Source organism: Platalea leucorodia (genome assembly GCF_965183815.1).
Source record: "Platalea leucorodia genome assembly, chromosome: 2".
NCBI classification, from domain to species: Eukaryota; Metazoa; Chordata; class Aves; order Pelecaniformes; family Threskiornithidae; genus Platalea; species Platalea leucorodia.
In genome coordinates this window covers 6,800,507-6,828,433 of record NC_138824.1, presented here as the reverse complement: position 1 = coordinate 6,828,433, position 27,927 = coordinate 6,800,507, and the positions used below count along the sequence as shown (strand labels likewise).

At 42.1% G+C, this 27,927-nt stretch overlaps 1 protein-coding gene across 3 annotated transcripts; it reads left to right on the top strand.

The window, feature by feature from the left end:
* Positions 1–932: 932 nt before the first annotated feature.
* Positions 933–26,524, top strand: EED (embryonic ectoderm development; the record flags this gene model as incomplete). 3 transcript variants are annotated; one of them, XM_082337761.1, is made up of 13 exons in its annotated part: positions 933–1,061; positions 3,886–4,038; positions 10,918–11,010; positions 11,922–11,987; positions 12,727–12,852; positions 12,970–13,051; positions 14,639–14,730; positions 15,653–15,786; positions 16,934–17,039; positions 17,829–17,987; positions 18,437–18,510; positions 25,922–26,074; positions 26,473–26,524. In XM_082337761.1, the coding sequence occupies 13 exons, from the start codon at positions 933–935 to the stop codon at positions 26,486–26,488; spliced, it is 1,383 nt and encodes a 460-aa protein (XP_082193887.1). In that variant the 3' UTR covers positions 26,489–26,524. The 3 variants fall into 3 exon arrangements, with proteins under 3 accessions (XP_082193887.1, XP_082193886.1, XP_082193888.1); XM_082337760.1 differs by lacking the exon at positions 26,473–26,524 and having other exon boundaries at positions 25,922–26,158; XM_082337762.1 differs by lacking the exons at positions 25,922–26,074; positions 26,473–26,524 and adding an exon at positions 19,603–19,788.
* Between the last annotated feature and the right edge of the window lie 1,403 nt (positions 26,525–27,927).

Here is a 27,927-nt window from a genome sequence, read left to right as displayed (position 1 = left end):
CAACGCTTCATTGGAGCCTACAGTTCTGCAGAAGAAAAAAAAAAAAGAGGCTGTCTATTGCTAAAACCACTACAGTCTATGCACCATTTTAAGCATATCTCTTCCTTTTTATCTCCGAAGGTTATGCAAGATTAAATTTTACATATGGGGCACGGCTCACCTCTGTCACTGCCCTCAAAGCAATCACTTTCCGAGGCTGGAATGTCTCCCTGGGGGAGGAAAGGCTTGTTTCTGCCCCTGCAAGAAAAGCAGGTAAGATGCTGTGCTTGTGGGCAGGTTACTTTTCCCCTTTGGTAGGAGTTTTTTTGCTGTTCATAATTACTATGACTCTGGGACTTGTGGTTTTTCAAATAAATAAATAAAAATCTGGCAACTGCAGTTATTTCATTTATAGATCTAAGTGGGAACTTGCCAGGGAGAACAGGAGCAGGCAGCAGAGCGGAGCCTATCTTCCTTCTCCGTGCAACACCGTTTTCAAGTTAAAGGACTTTTGTAGAGCAAGAGAACGAAAAAAACCCCTTTGGGCACAAGACACGGCCCTCGAGAACCGCGCGAAGATGGACAGAGGGACCGTTAACACCCGTGGCGACGGGGACTGCTTGTTTCTACCCCACACGCGTCCTCGGCCGGCCCTGCCTGGCACGGCCGCGCTGCAGGCAGCGATATAAAGTGCCACTACGCTTCCGTGCTATTAAAAGACGGGTTAATGTAACGCCCAGCCCCGCCGCGGCGAGCGGGGACCGGGCCGTCCCCTCCGCCAGCGGCCGCCTCAGGCGCCGCGCGCCGCCGGGCGCGGGAAGAGCGCTTTTTCAGCAGTGTGGCAGCTCGCCGCTCCCCGGCCGGGCAACGGGACGCGGGGCTGCTTTACGGCAGGCGTTTCGACCTCCCCGTCCGCGCTTTGCGGCTGCGTGGCGGGGTGGGGGGCGGGGAAGATGTCTGAGCGGGGAGAAGCCCCGGCAGCGGCGGCAGCGGCGGGAGCGGGGGGTGAGATGCCGGCGAAGAAGCAGAAGCTGAGCAGCGACGAGAACAGTAACCCCGGGGACCTGTCCGGCGACGAGAACGTGAGGCCGGGCGGGGGAAGAGGCGGCTGGAGTGGGGGGGGGGGGGGGCAGGGGGGAGGGGAGGGGCGGTGAGGCGGGAGCGCGCGCGGCGGCCGCGGGGCCTCGCGCCGGGGGCGGGCGGGAGCGCTGAGGCGAGGCGGGGGGGGGGGGGGCCGCCGCCCGCCGGGCCCCGCCGTGAGGGGAGCTCCCGGGCCGGCCCCCTCCGGTGTCCCGAGGTCCCCCTCGGACCCCGCCGGGACGCGGCGCATCCCGGGCGGGAGAGGGGACGGGGGTGAAGGGGGAGAGGGGGGTGTCAGCCCGCCCGCCTCGGCCCGCTGGCCGCCCCGCAAGGCGGACGGGCCGTTAGCGGGAGGCCCCGGTGGGAGAGGCCGGCGTGGGTCTGAGGGGGAGACGCTCGGGTTTCCTCCACGTGGGTGAGGGAGAATTTGAGGCCCAAACTCTGAGCGGGTCTGACTCGAAGTCCACTTCAAAATGTCAGACTTCCTTTTTTTTTTTTTTTTTTTTCTCCTGCAAAACAGCAAAATTTTCCATCTTTCTTGCAGTTTTGTGTTGTGTGTCTTCACCGGCACGTTGCAGAGTAACATGCAGTGTAAATTGATGTGTGCAGCCCTTTGGTGAATGAGGAACGGGGGACAGTGCTCATAAGCTTCTGTCAGCAGAAGGCTGCAGTAGGGGATGAGGGCTGTAATCTCTAAATTAGGCTAAAATGTGGTGTTCAGAACAAAGGTAATGTGCTTGATATAGAATAGCTTTATATTTGAAAGACAAACTTAATTTAAGGTATCTAGTAGTCATTTTATGTAGTTACTGGAGTGGAGGGTGTTATGTGGGTGTTAGCTTTATGCAGCGTGGGTTTTTCTCTGGTTAGAGCACTTATCCAGAAAGTGAGGGGTCTGGACCACATCCCTCACAACCTCTGAAGTGCTGCTTGTGAGGCGACAGGCAGGTTTGAGGTGCTCCACACCACAGCTACTCAATTTTTTTATTGCATTAGTGAATCCAAGTGTAATTCGGTGACAAAGGCGTTCAGGTTTCCTTTTGTGTCCATTGTAGGCTATCGGTGCCCACAGATGTGGGCTGTCTGGTTATTGAAAATGTGACCTGTCTCAATGGTGAAAGGACTTTCTTTTCAAGAGTTTGTTACTGGACTCCACGACTCCTGAAAGACGGGGATTCTCTTTAAAAGTTACCATAATAGTGTTGATTTGGCGAAAGGGTGTATTTTGTTCCACAGGTATGCTGGGTGCAAGTTTGTTGGTTATGTTGTAGTTGCAGGTACTTGTTGTAGTTGCATCATACCAGGTACCTGGTGTTCTTATATTGACAATACCTGACTAGCCCAAGAGAAAACTTCAGTCTTGTGAAGTAGTACGACTCTGGCTAGCAAGTGTGCTTGAGAGACGAGAATTTGGCGAGCTCTCTGAAATTTCTTAGAGTAAAGGAGAAGAAATGGGAAAACATTAAAAAAATACTGAACTCGCTTATGCTTATTTGGGGAGGGTTGGCTCTTTTAGGGGTGCAACGTGAAGGGAATGACTCCAGGTTTGGGCAGTTCACTTGCAGGCTTGCGTGTTGTCTTTCCTCCTTTTTCTCCTCTTGACGTCCTGATTTTCAGAGTTGTTGGGCAACCAAAATCAGTACATCTCTACCGGCTTCTGGCGATAGAGATACGAAACTGGGACAAAGAATAAATGTTTGGTGGGAATTGGTGCATTAATGTTTATAGTTGACCTTATTCTGTATTCCTGGTGGAGTTCCTGATGCAGCCTCATGTTACACTTAATCTCCTCCAGTGACAGGCTGTCGTCTGCCTCTGTCTCCCTTAGTTCAGATCTAGAAATCACATGGCCTTGAGATGAGTTGTTTTCCGCCACTACTCTGATGGAAAGTGAACAGACCTTGCCAGAAAAAAAAAAAATTGTTGATTTTTAACAAGCTGAACTTACTCCTATGGAAGCAAAGGGTTGCCAGTTACGATGCAGGTGAAGGTGAAGTGCGCTGTGATGGGTGATGCAGAGAACAGAAATGTCCTTTTGAGTAGTGTCCTGCAGTCAGACTGTGTATGAGATTGTAGTTTCTGTTAATTGTCCAAAGCTGATCTAAATCTGCTCAACGACTGGGTGGGTTGTTTTGCACACCTCTTTTTTCAGTTCTCCCCATCCTTACTTTAGCTCTGGCTGCTGACAGTTGGAGGGCCAGTTGGATTAGTTAGCTGATCAGACAGCAAGCTAGTTTTGTTTTTGGTGTTGTTTTTTTTTAACTTGGCTTTTAGTTGAAGCAAGTATCTGCAGGCAAGAGCAGGAGGGAGAGGTGGGACTTCCTCTTCTAGTGGCAGCGCTTACTTATTGCAGAACTGTGCAGTGCCTGATGCTGCTGAGGGCGTACAGAAGTCTCTCAGAATGGTTAGATTCTTGGTGTGGCTAAGCATAATGTTTTTACACAAACAACCTCTTCCTTCAGTACTTCAGAAGTACTCATTTCATCTACGCCAAGGATGGTTTCCAGGGAAAGCAACCACTTTATCTTTAGACATTTTCTTAAAAGCCGCTACCAGGATTCTGAAGAAACTTCACTAGATCACAGTTCACGTCTCTCCCTCTTGGATTAGTCCTCATGTGACTCATGTTCTGTTTCCAGGGAGGAATGCTATTATGTTAGTAATAGATTTAAATACGTGAATCTAAATAACGCCAAGTCCTAGGAGATCTTCTGTTCTTACAGAGGAGAAGAAAAAGTGAAAAGGCCAAGTGCTGCAAAATTAGTTGAATTTATACAGCAGTTAATGATATCTTTATTACATTCTATATAATTTGTATGTTTTCAGGATGATGCTGTTAGTATTGAAAGCGGTACTAACACCGAACGCCCTGATACACCAACAAACACTCCTAATGCGCCGGGAAGGAAAAGCTGGGGGAAAGGAAAATGGAAGTCAAAGAAGTGCAAATATTCCTTCAAATGTGTAAATAGCCTAAAGGTAGGTATGTGTAAGCTTCAGCATGGGAATGCTGGGTACCACTTGCTGGTAGTAATGTTAATGTTGACCATGAGACGGTGTCAAGATAGATGTTTTTAAATATCCAGATATAATTATGTTCTGTGCTCATTTGAAGAAAGTACCTTTCTTATTTGGAATAGCTGAAGTTTTGAAGAAAAAGGCTACTGAGAAATAGGAAACAGTAGGTAGTGCTGCAATTAACCTAATTGTTGTACAGGTTTGCGAAGTTATGTGTGATATGTTACAATTATGTATTTCATTGAAGCTGTAGTTGCTTGAGATAAAGAAACTGGATAAACAAATGCAAATAAAACAAAATGTGTGGCAACTTGATGCAAAGTACAGAACCTGTACAGATTTTTCTACCTGTTGAAATGTATGTAAAAGAAAAAAAACAAAACAACCCAACAATCTTGGAGTAGCTTTTTCCTCACACTTATCAGATCAGGTATTTTCTGTCCTCTGGCAATTGTCATAAATGCTATATAGTGCAATTTGGTTAATTTATTGTGAGCGTTGTGATTATGTGTTCACACCTGATCTAGCTCATATTTATCTTTGCACATAACACCTGACGGTATTAAGGGATGTGGGTTCATGGCCTTTACTCCCTGTTCTTGTGTTTTAGGGTATTATTGTTTTCTTCTGCACTGATGACAGGCTATGGTGAACTGAATGAATTTTCTCTTTGATTCTTTTACGCTATCAGGATGTTGTTCTTTCATTCCCCGGCCTTGTGTGGGATATTTATGTGGCAAAAGCTGTAAATAAGCCATCTGATTTGTTTTTTATAAGATTTCTAAATAAAGAAAAGATTGCGTCTGCAACAAGATATGGGAGTTTTGTTAAACTTTATATGTAGCTAACAAGAGGATGTGTGGATATTTTCTACAGAATTGCTTTAAGAGGTTTTTGTCGTTCCCCCGCACTTAAGTGTTGAGCTGTGCTGATGTAGCTGTTTCTGAACTTGGGCTTCAGACTGCCTCACTGAAATGCTGGGGTAGTTAAGCAGGAGGGGGTTAGAGGTTTGGAGCACGGGAACCTCATAAAGGAGCTTCACCACTGGAGAAACTGTGATATGAAGTTATACTGACGAAAGTATCTGAGAAACAAGTTGACCTCAATGTGTTTTTTGAAGTATAAAAATTATCTCTGGTCCTTTCAGTGTGTAGGAGGAAGGGAAGCTCTTTCATTTTCACCTAGGTAGGCAGCTGTTCCTGTGATTCGCATGAATCACCCCCGCAAGTAGTGCTTTTTGTGGCTTCAAGTAATGCTTCAAACACAGGCGCAGGCCTTTTGGCACCCAAACATTTAACAAGTTCTGAGTTTTGCTAAGCGTATTTGTTTTCTATCTGCAGACCAAATATTCCAAAGTAGGTAGTACTTTTCAAGTGTCTTCCGGGAAAACAGAACAATCCCTCACCCCAACTTCAACCCAGGCCCCACTATAGGGTGATCCTATGAATTTAAGCAGTCCCTGACTTCTGTGGATTTGGATCAGGGCCTGGGAACAGATTCCTGTGCAAGTGGAATCAAGCTGTGAGGGAGTAAATGTAGCGTTTCAGTTAAGTGGGGTATTTTTATTATCTTTTTTTTTTTCCCCTATTTCTCTTTGAACTGAAATTAATGCTAATAATAATAAACATGCATGTTAATACAAAGACTGGGTAGCAGCCAAATTTGGTAATTCCTTTTTACTTCATGTTTGAGGAAGCCTCTCTTCTTTTCTTTTTCCTGTTCTTCTATACTAATTTTGCAGACACTGTGGAGATAAACTCTAATGATTGAATGTTGTATATGGGTTTGGAAGATACTTGTGACTCTTTGGATATCACATCCTATATCCCATAGTTTATATGTCTTTGAACTATGCTGTAAGGTACATGTACTGAAATTAATGAAGAGTCAACATGATTTAAAGACATGGAAAGTAATTTTAATATTATTTAGGGATGTATAAATTATGTGATTTTCCACTTTCCTACTCTTGTTTTTCCCCCTTATTTTGCTTTTTACTTCTTTTCCTTGGGGAAACAAAGAAATGTGGCCATTACTGTCTGCTTTGAATGCTAAATGGTTATGATTCAGCCTGAAAAACTCAGTGCTTGCTAAATATGCTTTTTAAACACTACTGTGGAAGTTATTTTGGGTGAAATTTAAGCATCAGGAAAACAAAAATATAACTTGGAAAATGACAGGAAATAAAAAACTACCTTTGTTTTTTTTCTTTTTGCGGTACTAGGTTACTGTAAGGTGTACTGAGAAGTCTTTGCTCTCTGTGGGCTGAATGGAAATGTAGTTTATAAATGAGCATATACAGCTAACATGCACATCCTCACATACATCCATACGTGTTTTGCTTATAGATCTTCCAGCAAAGAACTGTGTGTATTCGGCTTTGATGTGTTCCCTTTAAAACAATACTATTATTTGCCCTACCCTTTGCTCTTGCTCAGGGTGTGGCTCAGTGGTTGCCAGCCGTCCGGTGTTGTCTCTCGGCTTCTACTCGCTGTCCCCTGAGCTGGGAATCAGTAACCAGCCACATGCAAGATTCTAGCTTGTTGATGTGTAAAGGAGAGGTGACTAAAACCACTGCCAATAATGGCTTGCTTCCACTTCACGGAACTGGAAATGCTTGTGTGGTCAGTTGGTTCCTCGCTGGCAATGTGGGTGACAGTGCATTAAAATGTGTTCATGTGGTTCCAGGTGATGTTTTTTTGTGTTGGCGTAGTAGTTACTTGACTGCCTTCAGTCTAAAACCAGGTCTAGTCTTATTGTCTGACTGAACCTGAGTTGGTGTTGAGTGAGTAAGGGCAGAACTAACCATTGATTATTTATTTATTTGCTTTTGTAGCAATTGTAGGTCTATTTTCTCCTCTGGTGCATGAAGAACCTGAGTACTTTGGGTTTTGTGTCCTTTATTCGTTCTAGGGTCAAGATGGCATTTCACAGTTCTACTTTTGGACCCGCACCTGGGTCACTGTCTGCACAGCCAGTGGTCAGATTTGCTTGACATACTTGGCATCTCAGGATAACCATAATGTGAAGCACCTAAAAGTGTATGTTTTTAAAAACCTGCTTCATTGTTTAGCACTTGGGACAAAAATTGGAGCAGACAGGTATTATCAAAATAGCTATGTGCTGTCCCTGACCAGTGAGGATGATGGTAGTTTAAATGAGGTGAGCATAACTTCTTCAGATACCCTAGTAACTTCCCGCAAGAGCCTCTGCCCGACTCCTGCATCCATTAAACACCAGAAAAACTGCAACCTGTACAGTCAGGCTCTTGGAGGTTGTAGTGCTCAATGTGAGGAATGGAGCAAGGATGATATAAGTAGTCTAAAGACATTTGTCTCGCGGAGTAATTTTTCCAGGGAAATAGGTTGTCTTTGAAAAAGCTTACTAAATACTTTAGGTATGCACTCAAATATAGAAATATAGAAACAGTATAGCCCTCTGTTGTATCTCTCTGCTTATTTCATATCACCCTGGTCTGGGTCCTACCTAGAAAATCATGAACTTATCACTTATGCTGGAAAAAAAAAAAATCCTATCTTGAAGGGGAAAAACATCTTCCTCTTCACTTTTCCCATTTCACTAAATTTATCAGAAACAGTGCACATGACAGAGAACAAGGTAATTCCAGAAAAACAAGTGCAAAACCTGCTAATATATCTCTGTAATAAAGCAGTGAGAATCCATGCGTTTTACTTGTGTTATCTTCATGCAGCATGTCAAAAGCCCTCACTATTCACCAGCATGGACTCTTTCACACAGAAATTCAAAACCAACTAATTATTAGTGGATTTTTTTTTTTTAATCTTCTGTATTTGACCTCTCAGCCATTCTCTTCAAGGAAGACTTAAATACAGTCAAAAAATAAGCCTAGAAAGTAAAATTCATAACTTTGTTGGACACTAAAAATCATGGCTTTGTGTGTGCGGTTTTATGGCATACAGTTTTCCTCATTCTTCCTCTCTAATTAAACTGTAATGCTTTACAGATGCTGAATACCTGCTTTTTCCTTCTGTCGTGGGGTCACTAATAACCTTGCTACTTTTCTCTTTGCTAATATCCCGTATCCCGCATCACATAAAGCCACTAATCTGTTCTTTCATGTTATGATGGGTAATACTTTGAGTTAAACTTTAACCAATTCTTTTTTCTCTGTATTCAGCTTTGAAAGTTGTTACCTCTCTAAGAATTGCAGGAGGGCCTTCATAGAATCATAGAATGCTTTGGGATGGAAGGGACCTTTAAAGGCCATCCAGTCCATCCCCCGTGCAATGGGCAGGGACATCTTCAACCAGATCCAGTTGCTCAGAGCCCCATCCAGCCTGGCCCTGAGTGTTTCCAGGAATGGGGCATCTCCCACCTCTCTGGGCAACCTGGGCCAGGGTTTCACCACCCTCATCGTGAAAAATTTTTTTCTTGTGTTCAGTCTAAATCTACCCTCCTTTAGTTTAAAACCATTACCCCTTGTCCTGTCGCAGCAGGCCTTGCTAAAAAGACTATTCCCATCTTTCTTGTAAGCCCTCTTTAAGTATTGAAAGGCTGCAATAAGGTTTCCCCGCAGCCTTCTCTTCTCCAGGCTGAACAACCCCAGCTCTCTCAGCCTTTCCTCATAGCAGAGGTGCTCCATCCCTCTGATCATTTTTGTGGCCTCCTCTGGATCCACTCCAACAGGTCCGTGTCCTTCCTGTGCTGAGGACTCCAGAGCTGGACACAGGGCTCCAGGTGGGGTCTCACCAGAGCAGAGGGGCAGAATCCCCTCCCTCGCCCTGCTGGCCACGCTGCTTTTGATGCAGCCCAGGATACAGTTGGCTTTCTGGACTGCGAGTGCCCATTGCCGGCTCATGTCCAACTTTACATCTATCAGCACCCCCAAGTCCTTCTCGGCAGGGCTGCTCTCAATCCCTTCATCCCCCAGCCTGTACTGATACTGGGGATTGCCCTGACCCAGGTGCAGGACCTTGCACTTGGCTTTGTTGAACCTCCTGAGGTTCACATGGGCCCACTTATCGAGCTTGTCCAGGTCCCTCTGGATGGCATCCCGTCCCTCTGGATGGCATCCCGTCCCTCAGGCGTGTCAATTGCACCACTCAGCTTGGTTTTGGTGTCATCTGCAAACTTGCTGAGGGTGCACTCGATCCCACTGTCTGTGTCACTGATGAAGATATTGAACAGCCCTGGCTCCAGTACAGACCCCTGAGGGACACCACTTATTACTGATCTCCATCTGGACATCGAGCCATTGACCACTACCCTCTGGATGCGACCATCCAGCCAGTTAGCTATCAGCCAAACAGTCCACCCACCAAATCCATACCCTTCCAATTCAGAGAGAAGGATATTGTGGGGGACTGTGTCAAAGGCCTTACAGAAGTCCAGACAGATGACATCCATAGCTCTTCCCTCGTCCACTGATGTAGTCACTCCATCATAGAAGGCCACTAGGTTGGTCAGGCAGGACTTGCCCTTAGGGAAGCCATGCTGGCTGTCACAAATCACCTCCCTGTCTTCCATGTGCTTTAGCACAGATTCCAGGAGGATCTGTTCCATGACCTTCCCAGGCACAGAGGTGAGGCTGACAGGTCAGTAGTTCCCAGGGTCCTCCTTTTTACCCTTTTTAAAAATGGGTGCCATGTTTCCTTTTTTCCAGTCCTTGGGGACTTCACCTGACTGCCATGACTCTCTGAATATCATGGATATCATGGATTTAATCTCTGAAAGATTTTTCTCCCTTCTCTTTCTAGCTCTTCTAGCTATGTCTATTAAGAACAGATATTGCCTTTCTCAGTAAATAATGTTATTTTAAATTCTTCCAGACTTCCTTACTTTTCTTTTTGTGAGTGGTGTTGGATTCCCCACCTACACCCCCTCCTCAAATTTATTCTTTGGTTCTTGGACAGGCCCGAGCTGCCAGGGCTAATATTTCTCGTGTTGTCTCTGAAGCACTGCCATTTGAAGGCTGCTTAACAGCCGTCATGAGACACTTCCTTCCTGCCTGCACTGTCCCAGACAGTCCCCTGTGGGGAGGCACTTTAATGAACATTATTCTTACTGAAAACATCCTGTCAGGACAGGCCAAAATACTGTTATCAATTATTAACAAGCACTACCATATTCATCACAATTCATAAACATATCTGCTTTTTTTCCTCTATTAAACTGATGTAAGCTGTATAAAAATAATACTTGGCATTTCTTTGGTAACTTTGTGAAGGCGATCTGAAAACACTTTGTAGACGTGAACTTTGCAGCAGCGTTGTGACATGCTGGAGTGAGTTTGTCGTGTTTGTCGTGTCTGTGATAAGAGTTGCAAGACCTAACTGTGCTGTAATAGTTGAATGTGGCCCTTTTCCACTCCTATACCAGTATAGTTCTTCTCTGTCCTAATGATTCTTCTCTGTGAAGTTGTAAATCGTTCTGTGGAAGTAATTATAACAGTATAAAATGCATATAGATGTGGCCTTAGATGTAGAGGTTGCCTTGTTGAAAATTGCAAAACAAAGTAGTAGAGCTGCAAATATAACTCAGGAGTTCTGCCAGCTTCTGGCCATAACTGCGAGACAACGTTTCTTCCCCTTCACTTATTAAAAGCTTGGGGCGGGAGGAGAAAGAGGGGAGGGGGTGGAATATTCCTTTAGCTTCCCTTAAGACAGCCAAGTTAAAATGTGATGTTACAAAACTTTTTTTTTAACTGTTCACTCTCTGAAATTATACTGGATGTGAACCCAGTAGTTTGAGGAGGAAAACATATCAATTAAACTGTTTACCACCACAGCTGAATTTCACAGAAATAATATGTCTGTGGGTTTTATTTTTTTTGTCTCTAATCTTACTTTACATCTACAGGAGGACCATGGTCAGCCTTTGTTTGGAGTCCAGTTTAACTGGCACAGTAAAGAAGGTGATCCTCTTGTTTTTGCCACTGTAGGCAGCAACAGAGTGAGTAACTTGTTTTTAATCCTAAGCCTGTCTGTGTGGTTCTGCTTGCATTCTTTATATTCAACCAATCCCTTTACCTGTGTTTAGTATGGACACAGGATACTTCATATAGAAAGCTTTATTTCTGAAGTATGTAGCATCTGTTATCTGGGAGACTTGCATCCTGTGGATTGTTTTATGAAGTCATGTGTTAGCTATTTGGGAATTAGCCTGTATAGTAAAGAAAAAAAATCCTTCAGTAATATAAACATGGGATAAGGAAGAGAGGTGCATGAATGTATCTTTGCACTAAAATTACTCTTCGTGGTTATTGTTTCCAAAAGGTCATGTGCTCTAAAATGGGATGAGAAGTGTCTGCAATGATGCCAGGCAGCTCAGTAGCTAAATTACTGGCCTGTGTGAAGTGAATTTATAGGCTTCCTCTGAACAAGGATCTGTGTCATTTCAGTCTTGAAAATATCTCCTGAAGTGCATTCTATGCAAGTGTTGTGAATAAACAAGAAGCCTTTTATTTCCAGGTTTGTTCCACCTGGCAGTTACCAAAAGTGCCAAACTAAGATTAAACAAGGTATCAATGGCTCATTAAAAGACCAAGTCGTGTTAGAGATAGCTGCAGTAACTAATTCCAAATAGAGTTTAATCTTACTAAGACAATTCAAATAATAGATTTTAATATCTGGGAAGGACTGCTGACAAGTCCTGCAGTGGTGCTTTACTGAGACTGCTGTGAGGATTCTTTTATCAAACTGTTTCTTCCTGTTGGAAACAAACAGATGATGGATGAGATCTAAACCATAAAGGAACACTACCTCTCCCCATCAGGAAGTCAATACACAGGTGCATGGGATTTCCTTTTGAAATATCACAAGTAAGCAGCAATCTCTCCCACTTCTTTTTTTTTTTCCCTCCAGGTAACTTTATATGAATGTCATTCCCAAGGAGAAATCCGTCTGTTGCAGTCGTATGTGGATGCTGATGTATCCTTTTAAGTTAAAAAGCCACCTGTTTGCTTCATCTTATCAAAAATGAAGAGGCTTTGTAGGAAAAAGCATATGAAGGTTTTGTCTGTGTTTTAATACTTTGCTCATGTGGCACATTCCTTATGTTAGGTCCAAGTCTTACCTCTTTCCCACATCCTAGAGTCCCTCCTGTTGGAAAAATATTAAAAATGCAGACATATGGAACATGTTGTATACAATATATGAAAACTGATTCTCCATCGGTTTAATCTTCCCAACACTAATATTTGTGTAATGTTTCACATTCGCCGCTTTACAGCGGTCTCACTTCCCCGTGAATTGGAACTGGGTTTAAAGCCTAAGAATTATGTTTCGTGCTCCTAAGTGGTAATAACTTGTGTTGATCATTTGCGGTACACAAGTCAATAATTTGTGAACTCACATCTTGATTCATCCTCATTTTATTCCCAGTCTTCGGATGTTTTGGAGAAAGATGTTGAAAAGTGATGCCAAGAGAGAGAAGGTGTTCCTTGTATGTTATGGAACAGAAGTGAGGAAACTGGCATCTATGCAAAAGGCAATGTTGATTGCATTTGTAGATGTATAACCAAATATGTGTCTTTTTCTTATTGGGTCCAGCAGAAGCTCCTGGGCACTTGTATAAAATAGCAACAAGTTTACTTAAAAAAAAAGTTCTTTTGCTTTAAAAAAAAAAATCTTCTGTTTCTTCTGTCTTCCTTAACATAAGACGTTGTAGGCAGATGAAAATTTCTATACCTGTGCGTGGACATACGATAGCAATACAAGCCATCCTCTTCTGGCTGTGGCAGGGTCCAGGGGTATTATTAGGATAATTAATCCTATTACAATGCAGTGCATAAAGGTGAGTGCTCAGAACTTTGAGACACAGCTTGCATTTCAGTAAGGCATGAAACTTATGTCTTCTAAATACATGTAAACATGAGGGAAATGATAACTTGGTCTCTGAATTCTATCCCAGCACTACGTGGGCCATGGAAATGCAATCAATGAACTGAAATTCCATCCAAGAGATCCAAATCTCCTTTTATCTGTAAGCAAAGGTGAGGAAAAAAACCTCTTTTGTTTTTGTATAAATCAGAATACTTTGGATTGGATTTTGGTCTTGAAAACGGCCAAAACCTTCATGACTTTTATGAATGGCACGGAACAAGTTTACCTTGAAAGTTGAGAGCAAATCTTGTTCTTTTATGGCTATATATCTTGTACTTATTAAATCCATGGCCTACAATAAACATAACTCTACCTGTGGTGCAAAGGGATTGTGAACAGTACTGCTTTTAGGAAAGAAGAAATGTGAGCATTGAGGTTGCTCTTTCCTTTCTACCAGTTGAGTTAAATTTTTTTCAGTTGTTGAATCATGTTGCCATCTAGTGGGGATGTCCTAAAGTCGCAGACAGCATCCACCACCGTGTTCATGGGGAAAACTTCGATTTTCTGTTGCTCAGGAGCAGCTCTGACTTTAATTGGACTTTGTGTAAAAAGCATATTAGTGAAGGGAGAAGCAAGTTTTTTGTATGGTGTCTTACGGGCTTGTCCAGAACGTCTTAACAGTCACAACTTCCTAATCTTGACTGTTTTGTTAAGTAAGGGAATACTCGATCTGCCGCAAGAGCAAGGCTTCAGGAATGCTAGAGTTGGAAACGTTCACATAAGGGGACTTTTGACTTTAGCATATTTGATATTACTGATGAAGCTACACAAGAATAGGAGTTGGGAACCTCTCTCAATTCTTGCAACTGTCAAGTTTGTGCTGTGGGTCTGTAATGTTGAATTTCTTAGAGTTCTGTATATTTTTTAGGTTCTCTTTTAAATAACACTTTGACACCAGCCATAGTACTACAAGTTTTAATGTGCGATCTCTGGACTGGGTACTATCTCCGAGAGGGCATGAGGCAGGAGAATATTGGAGTCTCAGAACTGCTTGGCTGAGAGATGAGTAGAAAAAGAGGAAATTATTCGGGACTGTGTAGCCTTCCAGTTGATGTTGCTGTAATTCAGTGCAGTGTACTTGTGGAATCCAAATGGGAGGTACAGTAGAGGTTCCCATTTCCAAATGGGAGGTACAGTAGAGGTTCTTAATAAGAAATTGTTAAAACTTTCTTTAAACAAGTGGATTAGTCCGATTGACTTTGGAGTACGTATCGTTTGTAGAAACAGTTTCTGCCATCACTACAGTCTGTGGTTCATAAAGAATAATATTTTAAAGATTAAAAAAAAATGGAAAATCAAACCTCCTCTGAATGCTGATGTAAGAATGGCTGAAAGGAATTCTAGTGTTTTTTCATACATGCAATTATTTTTGAGATAAGATTGAATAAAACTGTACTTGTCCAAGATCAGACCCTTCTTTGCTTTTCGGATGATCTAAAGATCCAAGTATATTCTTGTTAGAAGCTGTCCCGAGGGGAGGGGGGTGGGCACACTTTCTCAATTACAGAATTACTCTAACGATAGTTTAGTTGTAATGGCAATTGTAGTTAATGCAGTTCCGGTGTTTCTTACAAGTGAAGAATTAAGTGCCTTTTTGATGTTTACATGAACACCTGTTATTGAAAGTAGTTAAGCTGAAATATATTATTCATATGTACATATAAAAAGCAGCATGTAATTTTATTTGTTCTTTATAGATCATGCATTGAGACTGTGGAACATCCAGACAGACACGCTGGTTGCAATATTTGGAGGAGTAGAAGGGCACAGGGATGAGGTGTTAAGTGCAGTAAGTGGAAGACTGTGGGGCAGTGATTTAGATTTACAAAGGGTAGTAAGCTTACAATATGCAACTCTTTATCCTCTTGTGCACTGTTTTGATATTATACCTACTTAAAAAAAAAACCTGAAGTGCATAAATACTGTTTTAAGGGGATAGACAAGTTTAAATCTAAGGTGGTTTGACCGATCTGGCCACCTTTCAATGCACAGGGCAGGTGTTCACTTCCCGTGTCTTTCAGTAGCTAGTTTTCTCACAGTGCAGCCTAGAGGTAAACAAAATAGAGCTCAGTGGGGCTAGAAAGAGTAACAAGTTTTCATGATGGTCCCACTTCTGAAGTTCTTGAGGTCTTACCAAGCTGAAGCAGCAGGAACAAATAAGCCTTGAGAAACATGGTAGTGAAGGAAAGAAGTTCTTTCAGGTGAGTTATGCTGCTTTTCAGTGGCTGTGAACAGACACTGGTAGCCAGCAAAAATCAACTAGAGTAGTTGACTTTTAATACGCTGCTCTTAAGAACTGTTTTCATTCCTGTTGTGTGACCTGAAAGGTGAGGGTCTATATGAAACCTGACACTGTATTATTCTCTTGTGGTTCTAAATAGTCATCACCCATGTCGTAGCCCTGGACTTCTGCCAGAGTTGGTCCATAAAATGAAACCTAGGGAATTTACTGAGGGGGGAGCACTAGCAGTAGATTCATGGTCTGTCAGTGCTGTTGAATATGCCTCTCTGTCTTGAGAGAGAGTAAATATAATTATTAAGATACTGTGCTTCTTTGCAGTGAGCAGGATTAAGTTATTACTATTTTTCAATTTGAAATACACAGTTCTATTGCATTCACTAAGCCAAAAATGTTGTTTTGATGGAATCAAATCTGAGCTGATATAATGCAGCTTAGGCTGGGGGTCCTCAAAATTATTTCATATACATAGGATTATGATCTTCTTGGTGAAAAAATCATGTCCTGTGGGATGGATCACTCTCTAAAGCTCTGGAGAATTAATTCCAAGAGAATGATAAATGCTATCAAAGAGTCTTATGAGTACAACCCAAACAAAACCAACAGGTATGTAGTCTTCATCTTCTTGGCTGTCTTTGCAAACCATGAATATGGTCCAGGTTAATTCCTATCCAGACTGGGAGCTCTTGGGGATAGTGAGTGACCTGGGGATTGTGCTGGATACTAAATTGCTCCAGAAGATGTGTCTTATTGATGTTTGCTTCAGTAGAATTTTATTGAATTCAGATTTAAAGTCCTGACACTTTTATTTTTAAATATCTTAATTATTCTTATCTGCTTGAGTAGAAAATGTCTGGAATTATTATCTTTATCATTCTTAATTAAAGCTTGTATTTCACTGTGTTTCAAGATGTCAGTGGCTTTCTCTCACCCCAAAATTTCTAGGCAGGAATCTAATCCATGTAATTAAATATAGCAAATAGTTTTAGATTGGGTAGTTATTACTCATTATCGTATCTGTTATCTGACTTTGGGGCAGGGACAAAACTGTTTATGTAGTAATAACCTGAACTTTAATCTTTCTCTGATCTGACCTCAGATATGAGTAAGTTGTCAAGTAAACATGGCAATTAGATACATGATAGATAAATCCTCCTTTATGAAGTTCATCAACTGTTTAATCTTAACTTCCAGTTAAACCATTGAGAGAATTGAAGAGTCTAAAACACAGTGAACATGTTCAGCAATGAGGCTAGCTGTGAAAATACTCTCGCTTTTTTTGGTAATGTTACCAAATATTAAATGATGCTTTTTTAGCGTGCTTTTTTTAAAAATTACTTTTTTTTTTTTTTTTTTTTTCTAGTGTGCTTTTCTGTTTAACAATGTAGACGTTGCAGGAGCAGCATCAGGAAAACTGAGCTTTAATTAGTTCTTGAAGTATTTGGCAATGGAAGCTGTATTCAGCATCTGAAGGAGTGGTTTTGTTTAGCACTGTCTGCACAGGCTTGTACAGTGGGAAACGTTATTTCATTAGGAATGAGGGTGAGAACAGGGACTGTTCCCATTATTTAAAAAATAAAAACAACCAGCCAAACAACAAAACAACACACAAGATCGACTTTGTTACAAAATTGTTAAAACAACAAAAAAGACAGGCTTGTCCTTTTAACATTGAGATCTTAAAACTGACCATTAAAAACTAGACTTGTGCTTCTGTGTTTCTCTGAACCTCACTTGGCAATTTTCTCCATAGGCCTTTTATTTCCCAGAAAATTCACTTTCCCGACTTTTCTACAAGAGACATACATAGAAACTATGTTGACTGTGTACGATGGTTGGGAGATCTAATTCTTTCCAAGGTAAAGTGGGAGCTTTTTCAGCTATATTACTCATATTTGCTTGTTTTGAGGATCTTAAACAGTAGAAGTTTTACTAGAATTTGGGTTGTAGGTTAACTTAACATGCTAGGTCAAATGATTTTATGCAGTGTATTGGGAATTTTGTCAGCTGCCAGGATGTGTGGATAAGCAGCTTGTACTTAAAAAGTAAAATAATTACTACAGCTGTACCTCTGCTAAAAGTACAGGGATACAATTAACCAGATCGGTAGAGAATACAGAAGGAGAATACATAGATACTGATGAGGGGTCTTGCCGCTAAAGGAAGAAGTGAGGGTTCCCATAATGGACTAACTTTGATTTGTGTTTGTTGTGTCCACCAGTAACATTTACTTGCAGATACTAAACTAGGCGGTCTTGCTGCCTCTTTGCCAGAAGTTGTTGCACGCACGGTCCTGTGGTTGAAGGGGTTGGGTGAACAATCCTCAAGTCTAGGTTAATTTAAACTGCTCATGAAAGTGTCTTTGAGCGCATCTGGTTGAATCCCTCTGAAGTGGGTGAGGGAGGGCGCCTGCGGTCCTGTTACCTGGCAAAGCTGTGAGGGCAGCAGGCTCCCAGCGATGGGCGCTGACGTATTGTTGGTGATGTGGCTGTGATCTAAGGACAGAGGTGAGATTTTCAGTTTTATGGTTATTTTTAATGTAGTTGGGGAAGCTGTGAGATGAAATGTTTGGTTATGAGTACTGTTAGACTGAATGTGCGGTATAAATTGTAAATACAAGTGATTCTTTTTTCACTGTTTGCCCCCAGTCTTGTGAAAATGCCATTGTGTGCTGGAAACCTGGCAAAATGGAAGATGATATAGATAAAATCAAGCCCAGTGAGTCAAACGTGACCATACTTGGGAGATTTGATTACAGCCAGTGTGATATATGGTACATGAGGTTTTCAATGGATTTCTGGCAAAAGGTATGTGTGAGCTTTGACTTTGCTGTGTTTGAAGGTGCATAGCTTTTCATTGATTCCATATTTATGGACGTGGGAAGTCTTGGTTCATGCGATGTGATGTTTGAGAAGCAGAATGATTTACAGCAAGGGGCTTTATATGAAACTGGAGGAGCTCCAGATTTTTCATTCTGGGTCCTGCCTGATGGAAAAAGTTCAACCAAAGATGGATTTATTCTTCACTAAAGATATGTTTACTGATGTCTTCCTCCCCCATCTGCAGAGGTGGATAATGAAGTTGGAGAAAGGAGGCAAATTTTATAGCATTTCTAGCCCCTCCAACAAACTCATTAAGTCATTCATGTTCAAACACTCACACACAATTTATCAGCTATAGATCCTTTACAAAATTCTGACTTCCATACTTTGACGTAGTATTTTAAAACTTTTCTATCCTCTGCTTTCCTTTAAAGATGCTTGCTCTGGGCAATCAGGTTGGCAAACTTTATGTTTGGGATTTAGAAATAGAGGATCCTCATAAAGCCAAGTGAGTACTTATTTTTTTTTGATTTATTTTTGTTAAGACAGGGAGTTGGGGTACTTTCCTTTTTCCTTTACTGATAACTATGGAAATTCTTTAACAGTAGTAGTCACTTTCCACTTTAACTACTAGGTAAATAAGTATTCTGAGCCCCTGAAGGTTAACATTTATTATTTTATACTGATTTATTATTTATATTACAGTACTGCCAAGAGGCCCCAATCAGATTGTGCTGGGCACCATACATAGATACAGCAAAAGACAATTTGTTCCTCAAAGAGCTTACAAGCTGGTTAGGTGGAAATTGACAAAGCAATGAAGAGGTGTGCTAGGTGGGGGTAGCACGTGACAAAGGAGAAATAGGTGAAAGGACTAGAGTAATGGGAGTATAAAGGTTAGCTGTGAGCATAATGTGGAGAAACCAGTATGGCTTTCCAGTTCCTTACCTGTGTGGCCAGAAAAATTTTACATCATATCATCATATTTTTTCATATATATATATATATATATATATATATATTTTCACACACACACACACATATATATAAAACACCATACAAATACATATAAATAAAATATATAAAAATATAGACATAATATATACATGATGTGTCTAAAACGTGTATACACTACGTATATCAATAACATGCATTATATTTGTATATACACTATATAATAAATTATATATATTTATATATAAAATATAATTATATAACTATGTGTGTGTGTATAAATATATACATAAACATATGAAGTTCCTGAAAATGCTGCAGTCTTTAATCACCCAATTACAATATTTTATTCCTAACCACTGGGAAAGAACATTGATGGTGAAGTCCTAAATAATGTCATTCAACAAGCTTTCAGTCAGTGCTTCAGCGAAAATTGGGTGGATAAGAAATGGCAGTGGGTGAACAGGAAATTACTGCTTTCCCAAGTCCACATTTGGAATACAAAATACACCATGAAGGGCATAATCCTGTTGCCCTTCAATTCCTCCTAGGTCACATAAGTAAGAGGTTGGTGAAACAGCACTCCATAATGTAGTAGCAAGTTCAGATTTAACGTTGCAGCTGAATAATTTTCTTTTATTTATAGGTGTACGACTCTTACTCATCCTAAATGTGTTGCTGCCATTCGACAAACCAGTTTTAGCAGGGATAGTAGTATCCTTATAGCTGTGTGTGATGATGCCAGTATCTGGCGCTGGGACAGACTACGATAAATTTACTTTTTCTTAATTCAAAGTAGAAAATATATTTTCAAATTATAATATAGTCTGTTAACTCGCTAGTACAGTAGATGCATTTAGTGTAGACTTTCTCGAAGGTTCAGCAGGCTGGAGCTGAACTTAGTGATGTTTACATTCTGTGTATTGTTCTGCTTGAAATTGCTGCTTTTAATAAAAAGAAGTATTTTTGTAAAGTTTTCTGAATTGTCCATTTTAATTATTTCCCACAATGAGTTTTCACTTACAGCCTATGAAATTGCTTTGCGTACAGCTATCACATGAATATACGGTAACTTGCTAGATATTTGATATGTGTATGCTTGCAGCTGTATTTGTGCCTTTTTGACTGGAAACCTAATGAAACTATTGGATGTTATCCAGGGACCTCACAAAGGAAATACTACATTTAAGAATATAATATAAGTAAATGTTAAATCACTGCTAAAAATATTTTGAACTCATTCCTTGAGTTAGTTGCATATCGAAATTGATTAAGTTTTAATAATCTTAAATTGGGATTTAAATAGTCTTAAATTGGGATCTAATAATCTTAAATTTCACCATTTCTGTTACTGACTGGGGAGAAAAGTTTACTGGCTTTTTTTTTTTTGTGGATCACATTGCTCTACTGTTTGGCTTCTGGCTGTTTAGTTACTGTGATTATCTTAAAGTTTGTTATTAGAAATATATTTTAATAATCAGTATTGTCAGTATCCCCGAATAGCCTCATGAGTGTTTTACTTGCCCTAGGAATAATGAATTCTAAACCCAATACTATTTCATATAGGTTTAAAATATGTACGATTAATAAAAATGAAAGGGGGGGAAATGGATAAGAAGGCAGGCATCATTAACAGTGATAATCTGTGTTCAAAACACTTGTGTATCTCTCGTCAGTGTATAGTTGAAATGTTACGGTTTGTATTCTGGAAGTGGTCCAAGACATTGCACAATAGCTGTGTGTACCTGAATAAGGAAGGTGGTTAATACCATTTACTGAAGCTGAACCATTTACATACTTTTTCTCCTACTGTGCTCTTCTGATCTTTCACCATAACATGTTACTTGAAAAGAACGTATGAGGATATTATATAAATACAAGTACACTGTTATTGGCAACATAATAACACTTTTTTGATCAGTAGATTACGTTAAGTAGTCCTGTCTGCTGCTGACTTCTTAAGTGCATATCTGACTTTTATCTTTCAGGATATTGCTTTTTCCTCTTTGGTGCAGTTTGGGAAGCTTGTAAATGCTCTGTTTAGATAAACTACCTGCTCAGTTTGAAGTAATGTGACTAAGCCAGTTTTGATTTGTGTCCTTGGGAGCCTGCAAAAAATGAAATCCAGAGCTGGCAAGTAGTTTACAAGTGTTACTCTATAATATATGATTTTGTTCTCCCCCCCTCCCTTTTTTTGTTTTTTCAATCCTTGTCCTTACTACTGGGGAGGTGTGGTAGTACCAGGCTGCCCAGGGCAGTGGTTGAGTCCCCATCCCTGGAGGTATTTAAAAGAAGGGTAGACGTGGTGCTCGAGGACATGGTTTAGTGGTGGACTTGGCAGTGCTGGGTTAACGGTTGGACTCAATGATCTTAAGGGTCTTTTCCAACCTTAACAATTCTATGATTCTATACCATTGTAGCACAGGTCTGCCCAAAACTAGGGTTAAATTAGAGCTGGATTCTGGACCTTCTCTTTCTTGGTCAAGCCAAGTGGCCAGCATGCTCATTCTCTGACGGGGTGCCCTTGGCTGACTGGTCATGGGGACATGATCAGTATAAAACCAGAGAGTCGGGCAGAACCAGGTACTATGAGCCTGAGTGCTGGAGGGAGGAGACTGAAATACCTGCAGAGTTGAACGCAAATTAGCTGAAGAGGGAGAGGAAGATGAGAATGGAGCTTGGAGGCAGTTTTTAACCTCTAGTTCTACTGCATCTACAGAACTGCTGGCACGGTACGAACCAGCAATGGCCTGTATCCCTCGTCGTTCATTCTGTGGAAAGTATGTGGGGCTGGCAGAGTCTGAAAAATGGGGTGGGGATGTGGTTGGGAGAGAAGTCCAGGCAGGCAGTGGGAGTGCTCAGGCTTCCTGCAGCCTTCAAGGAAACTGCTTTGATCAGATGAGCTAAACTATATTGAGAACACTTGGGTTGGAGGCTGGTACCGTTCAGGCTTTGCAAGTGCTTTACTGTAGCGTGCCATTGGACTTGGTCTTCTGTGTTTTCCCACGTCCAGGGTTGAGAGTGAAATGGGATACAAAGCAGTAGGGATTGTTCAGCCATGATTGCTTGGGTTTTTTGGTGCGTAAGTGGTATGTTCTGACAAATGAGCTGCTGTGTTTCTGAGAGGAAGGAAAGGAAGGGTGGTGCTTGACTAGAGAAGGGCCTAACACAATTAAGGTCAGCTTTAACTTCTGTATTAACTTATGAATATGCTGAAGACTGTTCTCTTAAAATACAGACAAATGTTCCAGGACGTTTGCCCTGAGAAAGCTGGGTGGAGCTGAAATTATTTGAATGTGTTAATGAAGGGAAGAACTAGAGAATGTGAACTTGCAAAAGTAGAGCTGGAGCAAGCCATGGAAAAGAAGTAGTTCTCCTTTATGCACTCAACTCCATCTGCTTTTAGGATATAAAATCAAGTCAGTCTTGGAGTAAATAATATGTTGAATATCGACCACAGGGGAACAAACTCCTTTTCCACATTCAGACCCATAAAGCTCAAGTGAACCTAAAAGTTGTGTATTTATTTGATTGGGGTGTTTTCTTCCTAGAGTTGCCTAGTTCTAGACTAAAAAAGGGGGAAAAAAAATGAGTTATTTCTGTTGTGTATCTTCTGGAAGATACAGAGCTAGTAGAGTTATAATCATTGGAAAAGGATTTAAAGAAGAGTTTAATATTCTCCAAAACCATTTAACTTTTTAATATATACTTTTGTGTAACATATCTTGAGAGCTCCAGCGCCTAAGTTCTTCAGCAAAAGAAGTGTGGTTTGACCCTAGTATCGGAGAAACCTACCAAAAATATCCTGAAAGACATTAACCTGTGTTCTTCCCCGTTGTCTGCAAGCCACCTGTCGTTCTGTTCTTTGACAAATTCTGTAATCGGCTCCTTCTGTTTCCCATCTCAGCAAAAGGCAGATGAGGGAGAGGCAAAATCTGGCTCTGCCTGGCTCCAGTTCTCCTGATTGATTGTTGCAGGACAGCCAGGAAGCTGTTCCAGGAGGCGGCAAGCGTTGCAGCTCTCTGCTCTGTATGAACTCTGCATGGAGAGTACAGTAAAGTTTGAAAGTCGCCGTTCGCTTCAGCTATTGCACAGAGTATCTCCCTGAAGAAATTCATCTTTCATCCCTTCATAAAAAAATAAGCTGGAGAGCAGAGGTACTTGGAAGTCCTTGTCTTTCTCCACCGACTTTCAGAGACGTAGAAATTGGCTAAACGATAGGCTTGGACGACAATCCTCATTTTTAGGCAGAGGCTTTCCCCAGAGTCAGCAAGAAAGTCTGTAGCACAGCTGGAAGTGGAAAACGGGTTCCCGGTTGTTAAATCAGCGTTTCAGTTAGAAGGGTCTCTCCTCCCCAGAGATCAAGGTCCTGTTTGCTGAGGTTTTACTCCATCTGGTGGTGACTGAATAAAAAAAAAAGTTACCACAATGTACGTTAAAATCAGGTTCTTCTTGAGGCTTCTAATTTTAAGCCAAAGAATTTCATGCAAAGGTGGATTGAATTTGCCCTTCCTAGTACATGTAGGAGTGCCTCTTTTCTTTGCTGTTTCATGCTCTCTCTGGGTTTTCTTCACCGCTGATTATGTCGGGGAGCTCTGGTTCCTTGGCTGAAAATCAAGAAATGCACTTCCTCTACAAGTGCTGCAGGGAAGGCTTCAGGCTCAGCTGAGAATGCTTAGCTGTCAGCACAGGAGAGGATCTGTGTGCCAGAAAAATACTTGTTTCATTTCATTAGCCTAACTCTTTTCAAAAGCAAACAAACAAAACTACAAAAAAGCCCCCCTGCATAATTAGAATTTTGACTGCTTTTCATGGATTTTGCATCTGTTTCAGCATAAACCAGCAGCAGTATATGCACTTGCTGCTCCTTGTATTTTAATTTGCCTCTGGGTGTGGTGCTGAGGGGAGGGCAGACCCTCCTGAAAAGAAACTTTCCCAACTCTGGCTACAAGTTCATGTTGACTTGGGAAGAAAAAACGATTGGGAAAATGGCCCAAAATGGAGGGAAATAAGTCTGTTGCTGTCATGGTTACGACTCTGCCGTGGCAGGGCATGTTCAGCCTCAGAGCCTAATGCTCAGTAGACAGCCTTTTTTTTGTTTTAAGGGGTTTTCCGTTCAAGGGACCTAACCTCTTAGTAGCAAGAAACTGGCAACAGCACGAAGGAAAAATACTCTAAATGTAGAAGGACCTTTACAAAATAATTTAATTACATATAGGTTATTATTATTGCAGGCATTGCATCTCTGGAAGTACCTGGGGGAAGGATTTTTTTTATTGTATGGGGAAAAAAAAACCCTAAACAATCTATATGTAAAAGGCAGGATAGATTGATGTGTGCATGGTGTCTTTCTGTTTCTCCTCAGGCTTATTCCTGAACTACTTCTATATAATCCTGTTCTCTCATTTTAAACCACTGTGTTGAGGGGAAGAAGTAGTGTTAGGAGATAGAGATCTATACAGACAGGTATGCTGAGCAAGCGTTTGGCTGTTCGATGATGAAGACATAGTACAAAGTCTAATCCCTTCCCTGGGAACTGCCTTTCTTCGGAAACATGCAGAGAAAAGGCACTAAACCACTATTCATCCTGAAACAGGAGCATTTGTTATTTATATTTATTTATTAAGTGGTTTATTCCATTCCTCAACAAGGAAATACTTCTCTGTTCTAGCAAGCAGGCCAATACATCTTTGATATCCTTCACACACACACAAAAAAAAAAAATCAATCTTTTGGAATAGTTTCTGTTCTCCTGTTCATTCTCGTTACTTCTGAAAGCACGTAGATGTGGATGTCCTAATGAACATGAAGAGCATGAACTCTGCAGATGAGTGAACAAAGAACTTCTCTGAAACCCAGTTTAGACCGGGTGTGTGGGTCACCCGCAGCCCAGTAACCCGGTTGATGGGAGCTCTGTGTTCTTCGAAGGGCAGTGTCAGTGCTGAAAGTTGTGGTCTGTTACTGTGCTGACGGCTTTTCTCCTGCAGCGGGACTGGGCTCCCACTTGGGTTCAGAGCCACCCACGAGAGTTCCTGACTCGTGGGACAAAACAGACAAATGTAAGAGCTAACCACAAATTTGCAAACCTCACTTCTGAAGTCCAGATGGTGTAAAAGGTGGATTGAATAGCTCAGTTTTAGGCTTCTACTTTGAACAATAGTGATCAGGCTTTTGTTTTCCTTCTCATCACAAAGAAATAGTAAGGACTGTATTGGGAGACCTTATTGCGGCCTTCCAGTACTTAAAGGGGGCTTACAAGAAAGATGGGGACAGACTTTTTAGCAGGGCCAATAGTGATGGGACGAGGGGTAATGGTTTTAAACTAAAAGAGGGTAGACTCAGACTAAATATAAGGAAAACATTTTTTACGCTGAGGGTGGTGAAACCCTGGCCCAGGTTGCCCAGAGAGGTGGGAGATGCCCCATCCTTGGAAACATTCAAGGCCAGGCTGGATGGGGCTGTGAGCACCCTGATCTGGCTGTAGATGTCCCTGCCAGTCGCAGGGGGGATGGACTGGATGGCCTTTAAATGTCCCTTCCATCCCAAAGCATTGTACGATTCTATGACTTCTGGTATCTCTCAGGACAAAACCATGTGGAACAAAAGTTTGGTGAGGCAGAAAGGAAAAAAGAAAAAACACTTATGCTTGAGAAGCACAGCTTGGCAGTTCAAATAACCCCTAGAAATAAATGAATTCTTACTGTCGTCGTGGTTTTGAAAGACACCTCTCTGATAATACAATTTGAAGGGGGATGGAGCCTTCCTTCTGCAAGTTTTTGTTCTGTCACAGCAGGTTGGAAAGAAGAGGAAAGTAATTTACAGTGATGGTCTCAAGCGTCTACCACATTCACTAAGCTCAGAGACAACACCTGCTGAACCCACGGTGGCTACGGCGCTGGGAGAAGTTCTTAATGCGCGCTGCTGAATTATTCCAAATGCATATGATGACATATATTCATTTACAGCCTTGAAGACTGGAGCCAGGGCAAGAGCAGTCAGAAAGCTCGTGCTGGAGAGACTTGGCCATCCCACCCACGCGGTCTGGTCTGGCTTCCTGAAGCCCAAACAACAACAATCCCACCAGCATCATGGAATAACCAGAACGCAGTTTTGACCAGGTCAGAACAGAAGCAGTTTGTTACTACAGCTACAGGAGGGAAGACAGAGCAGCAGTGACAGCCTCTGCTGGTACGAACTCTGCCCAGCGGGGCTCCTTACAGCGTTGATACACCGTTAGGTTATACGGCTCATTCTTCACCAACCATGTCAGAGAAGCAGGACTACAGAAAATTGCAAACAAAAAGCAGTAACACGTGGATTACTTCATGCAGGGCTGCTCCAGACAGTCAGATAAGGAAGCTCTAGACAGCACCTCTTTTTTTACACATAATTCACTCCTTTGTTAGTTAAATCATGCTGACCCAGGGAGGCTGTTAGGTCATGCTGACACGTATTTCTTAACCAGCGAGGCCTCGCAAAGGCCTATGAAGTGTTAATTGTTTTACTTCCACACCAGGCAGATGCTTCCCTAGAAGCGTGAGAACCTGAGCAATAACCACCAGCAGCCTTCAGTGCCGTGCCACAACTTAACAATGCTTTTACTCTGGCCTCCATTTGGTCCCTCTGTCTTCTTCTGATACCACTTCTGACATCGGCAGCTATGTGAGGCATCCGCATAACAAAGCTACCCTATCCTACGGCAGGATTTGACAGGTGACATAGAATGATCCCGTTCAGCCTGGGCCTCTGCTAACTGTCCTCAGTGTTGCTTCTCCACAAACAGCCTACAAATGTGTCCTTAAGGAAATCAAGTCCTTGGTTGAGCAGGAAACCAGGTATCTGAGGGTTTGGGCCTGTTACGTGGCTTCTGGGAAGCAACTTGGGCCATAAGTTACCTTGGAGGAGCGATTTTATTTCAGAGCCCAGGATCTCTGTACCGACCCTGCCTGCACAAAGCCAAGTTTCTGATACAGTGAACCCACAGACATTCTTCTGGGGAAGCTCATGACCAATTAAGAAGAAAAAGGGCTGGAATTCCCAGATTGAAAAGTGAAGTTCCTTTTGGCACAGGTGATGAACCTTTTCTACAGCCATCTCCAGATGATGTTTCTCGTCAGAGGAAAACAAATAGGCTCCATGAGAGAGGGAACCATCACCACCACCGGCAGAATTTGGTATTCAGCATCCTGAAGGATCTTCGTAAATGTTTACTCCCTGGTGCACAAACCAACTTAGAAAAGGAAAGAACAGTTTGCACCTGCGATTCACCAGAAAGGGAGAGCAGATCCTCGGCAGATGGATCTGTACCCTGTGCCACGCAGGGGCCTTTTCACATTTGCCTGAGGCACCCAGCAAGACAGACAAGAAGAGAACACAGAGAGTGTTCTCAGGAGCCTGCTCTCACATTAACTTTCCTGTTAATCTCCGTAAAATAATCTCTCTGCTTCTCTCCTCGGGGGGTTTAGCGGGTTTTTCACAGAGGGATTTAAGAAAAAGTTCCCCACGCTCAGTGTTGCGCTGCAGGCTGCAAAGACGACAGCGCCAGTTTGCATGAAGGACGCCACGTTCCCCCTGCAGCTTTCGTGAACAACCCCCTCCTGCCACAGAGGTATCTCACAGTCGCCTGCAGCCCGCTGCCTCCAACAGCCTTGAAAGCTTTAGTAGGAAAGCAGGTTACACGGGAAGGGACTCCAGTGCCCGGAGGAGCTCTGTCCACTCTTCCAAGGTCTCACGAATCCTCACTGTTAAGGAGTTGAGTCCAATCCAAATCCTCCTTGCTCCAGTTGGAGACCATCTGTCATCCCTTACCCCAAGCGCACCTGGAGACCTTCTGCTCTCCGACATGCCAAGAGCATTTTGAATTTTAATCTTACGCTCCCCTTCACTGGGGTACGTAGCCTCCCTGCCTGACATCACGGCATCTGTAAAGAGGGAGCTCCGTCACCGGGGTCAGGAACGGAGCTCCTGTGCA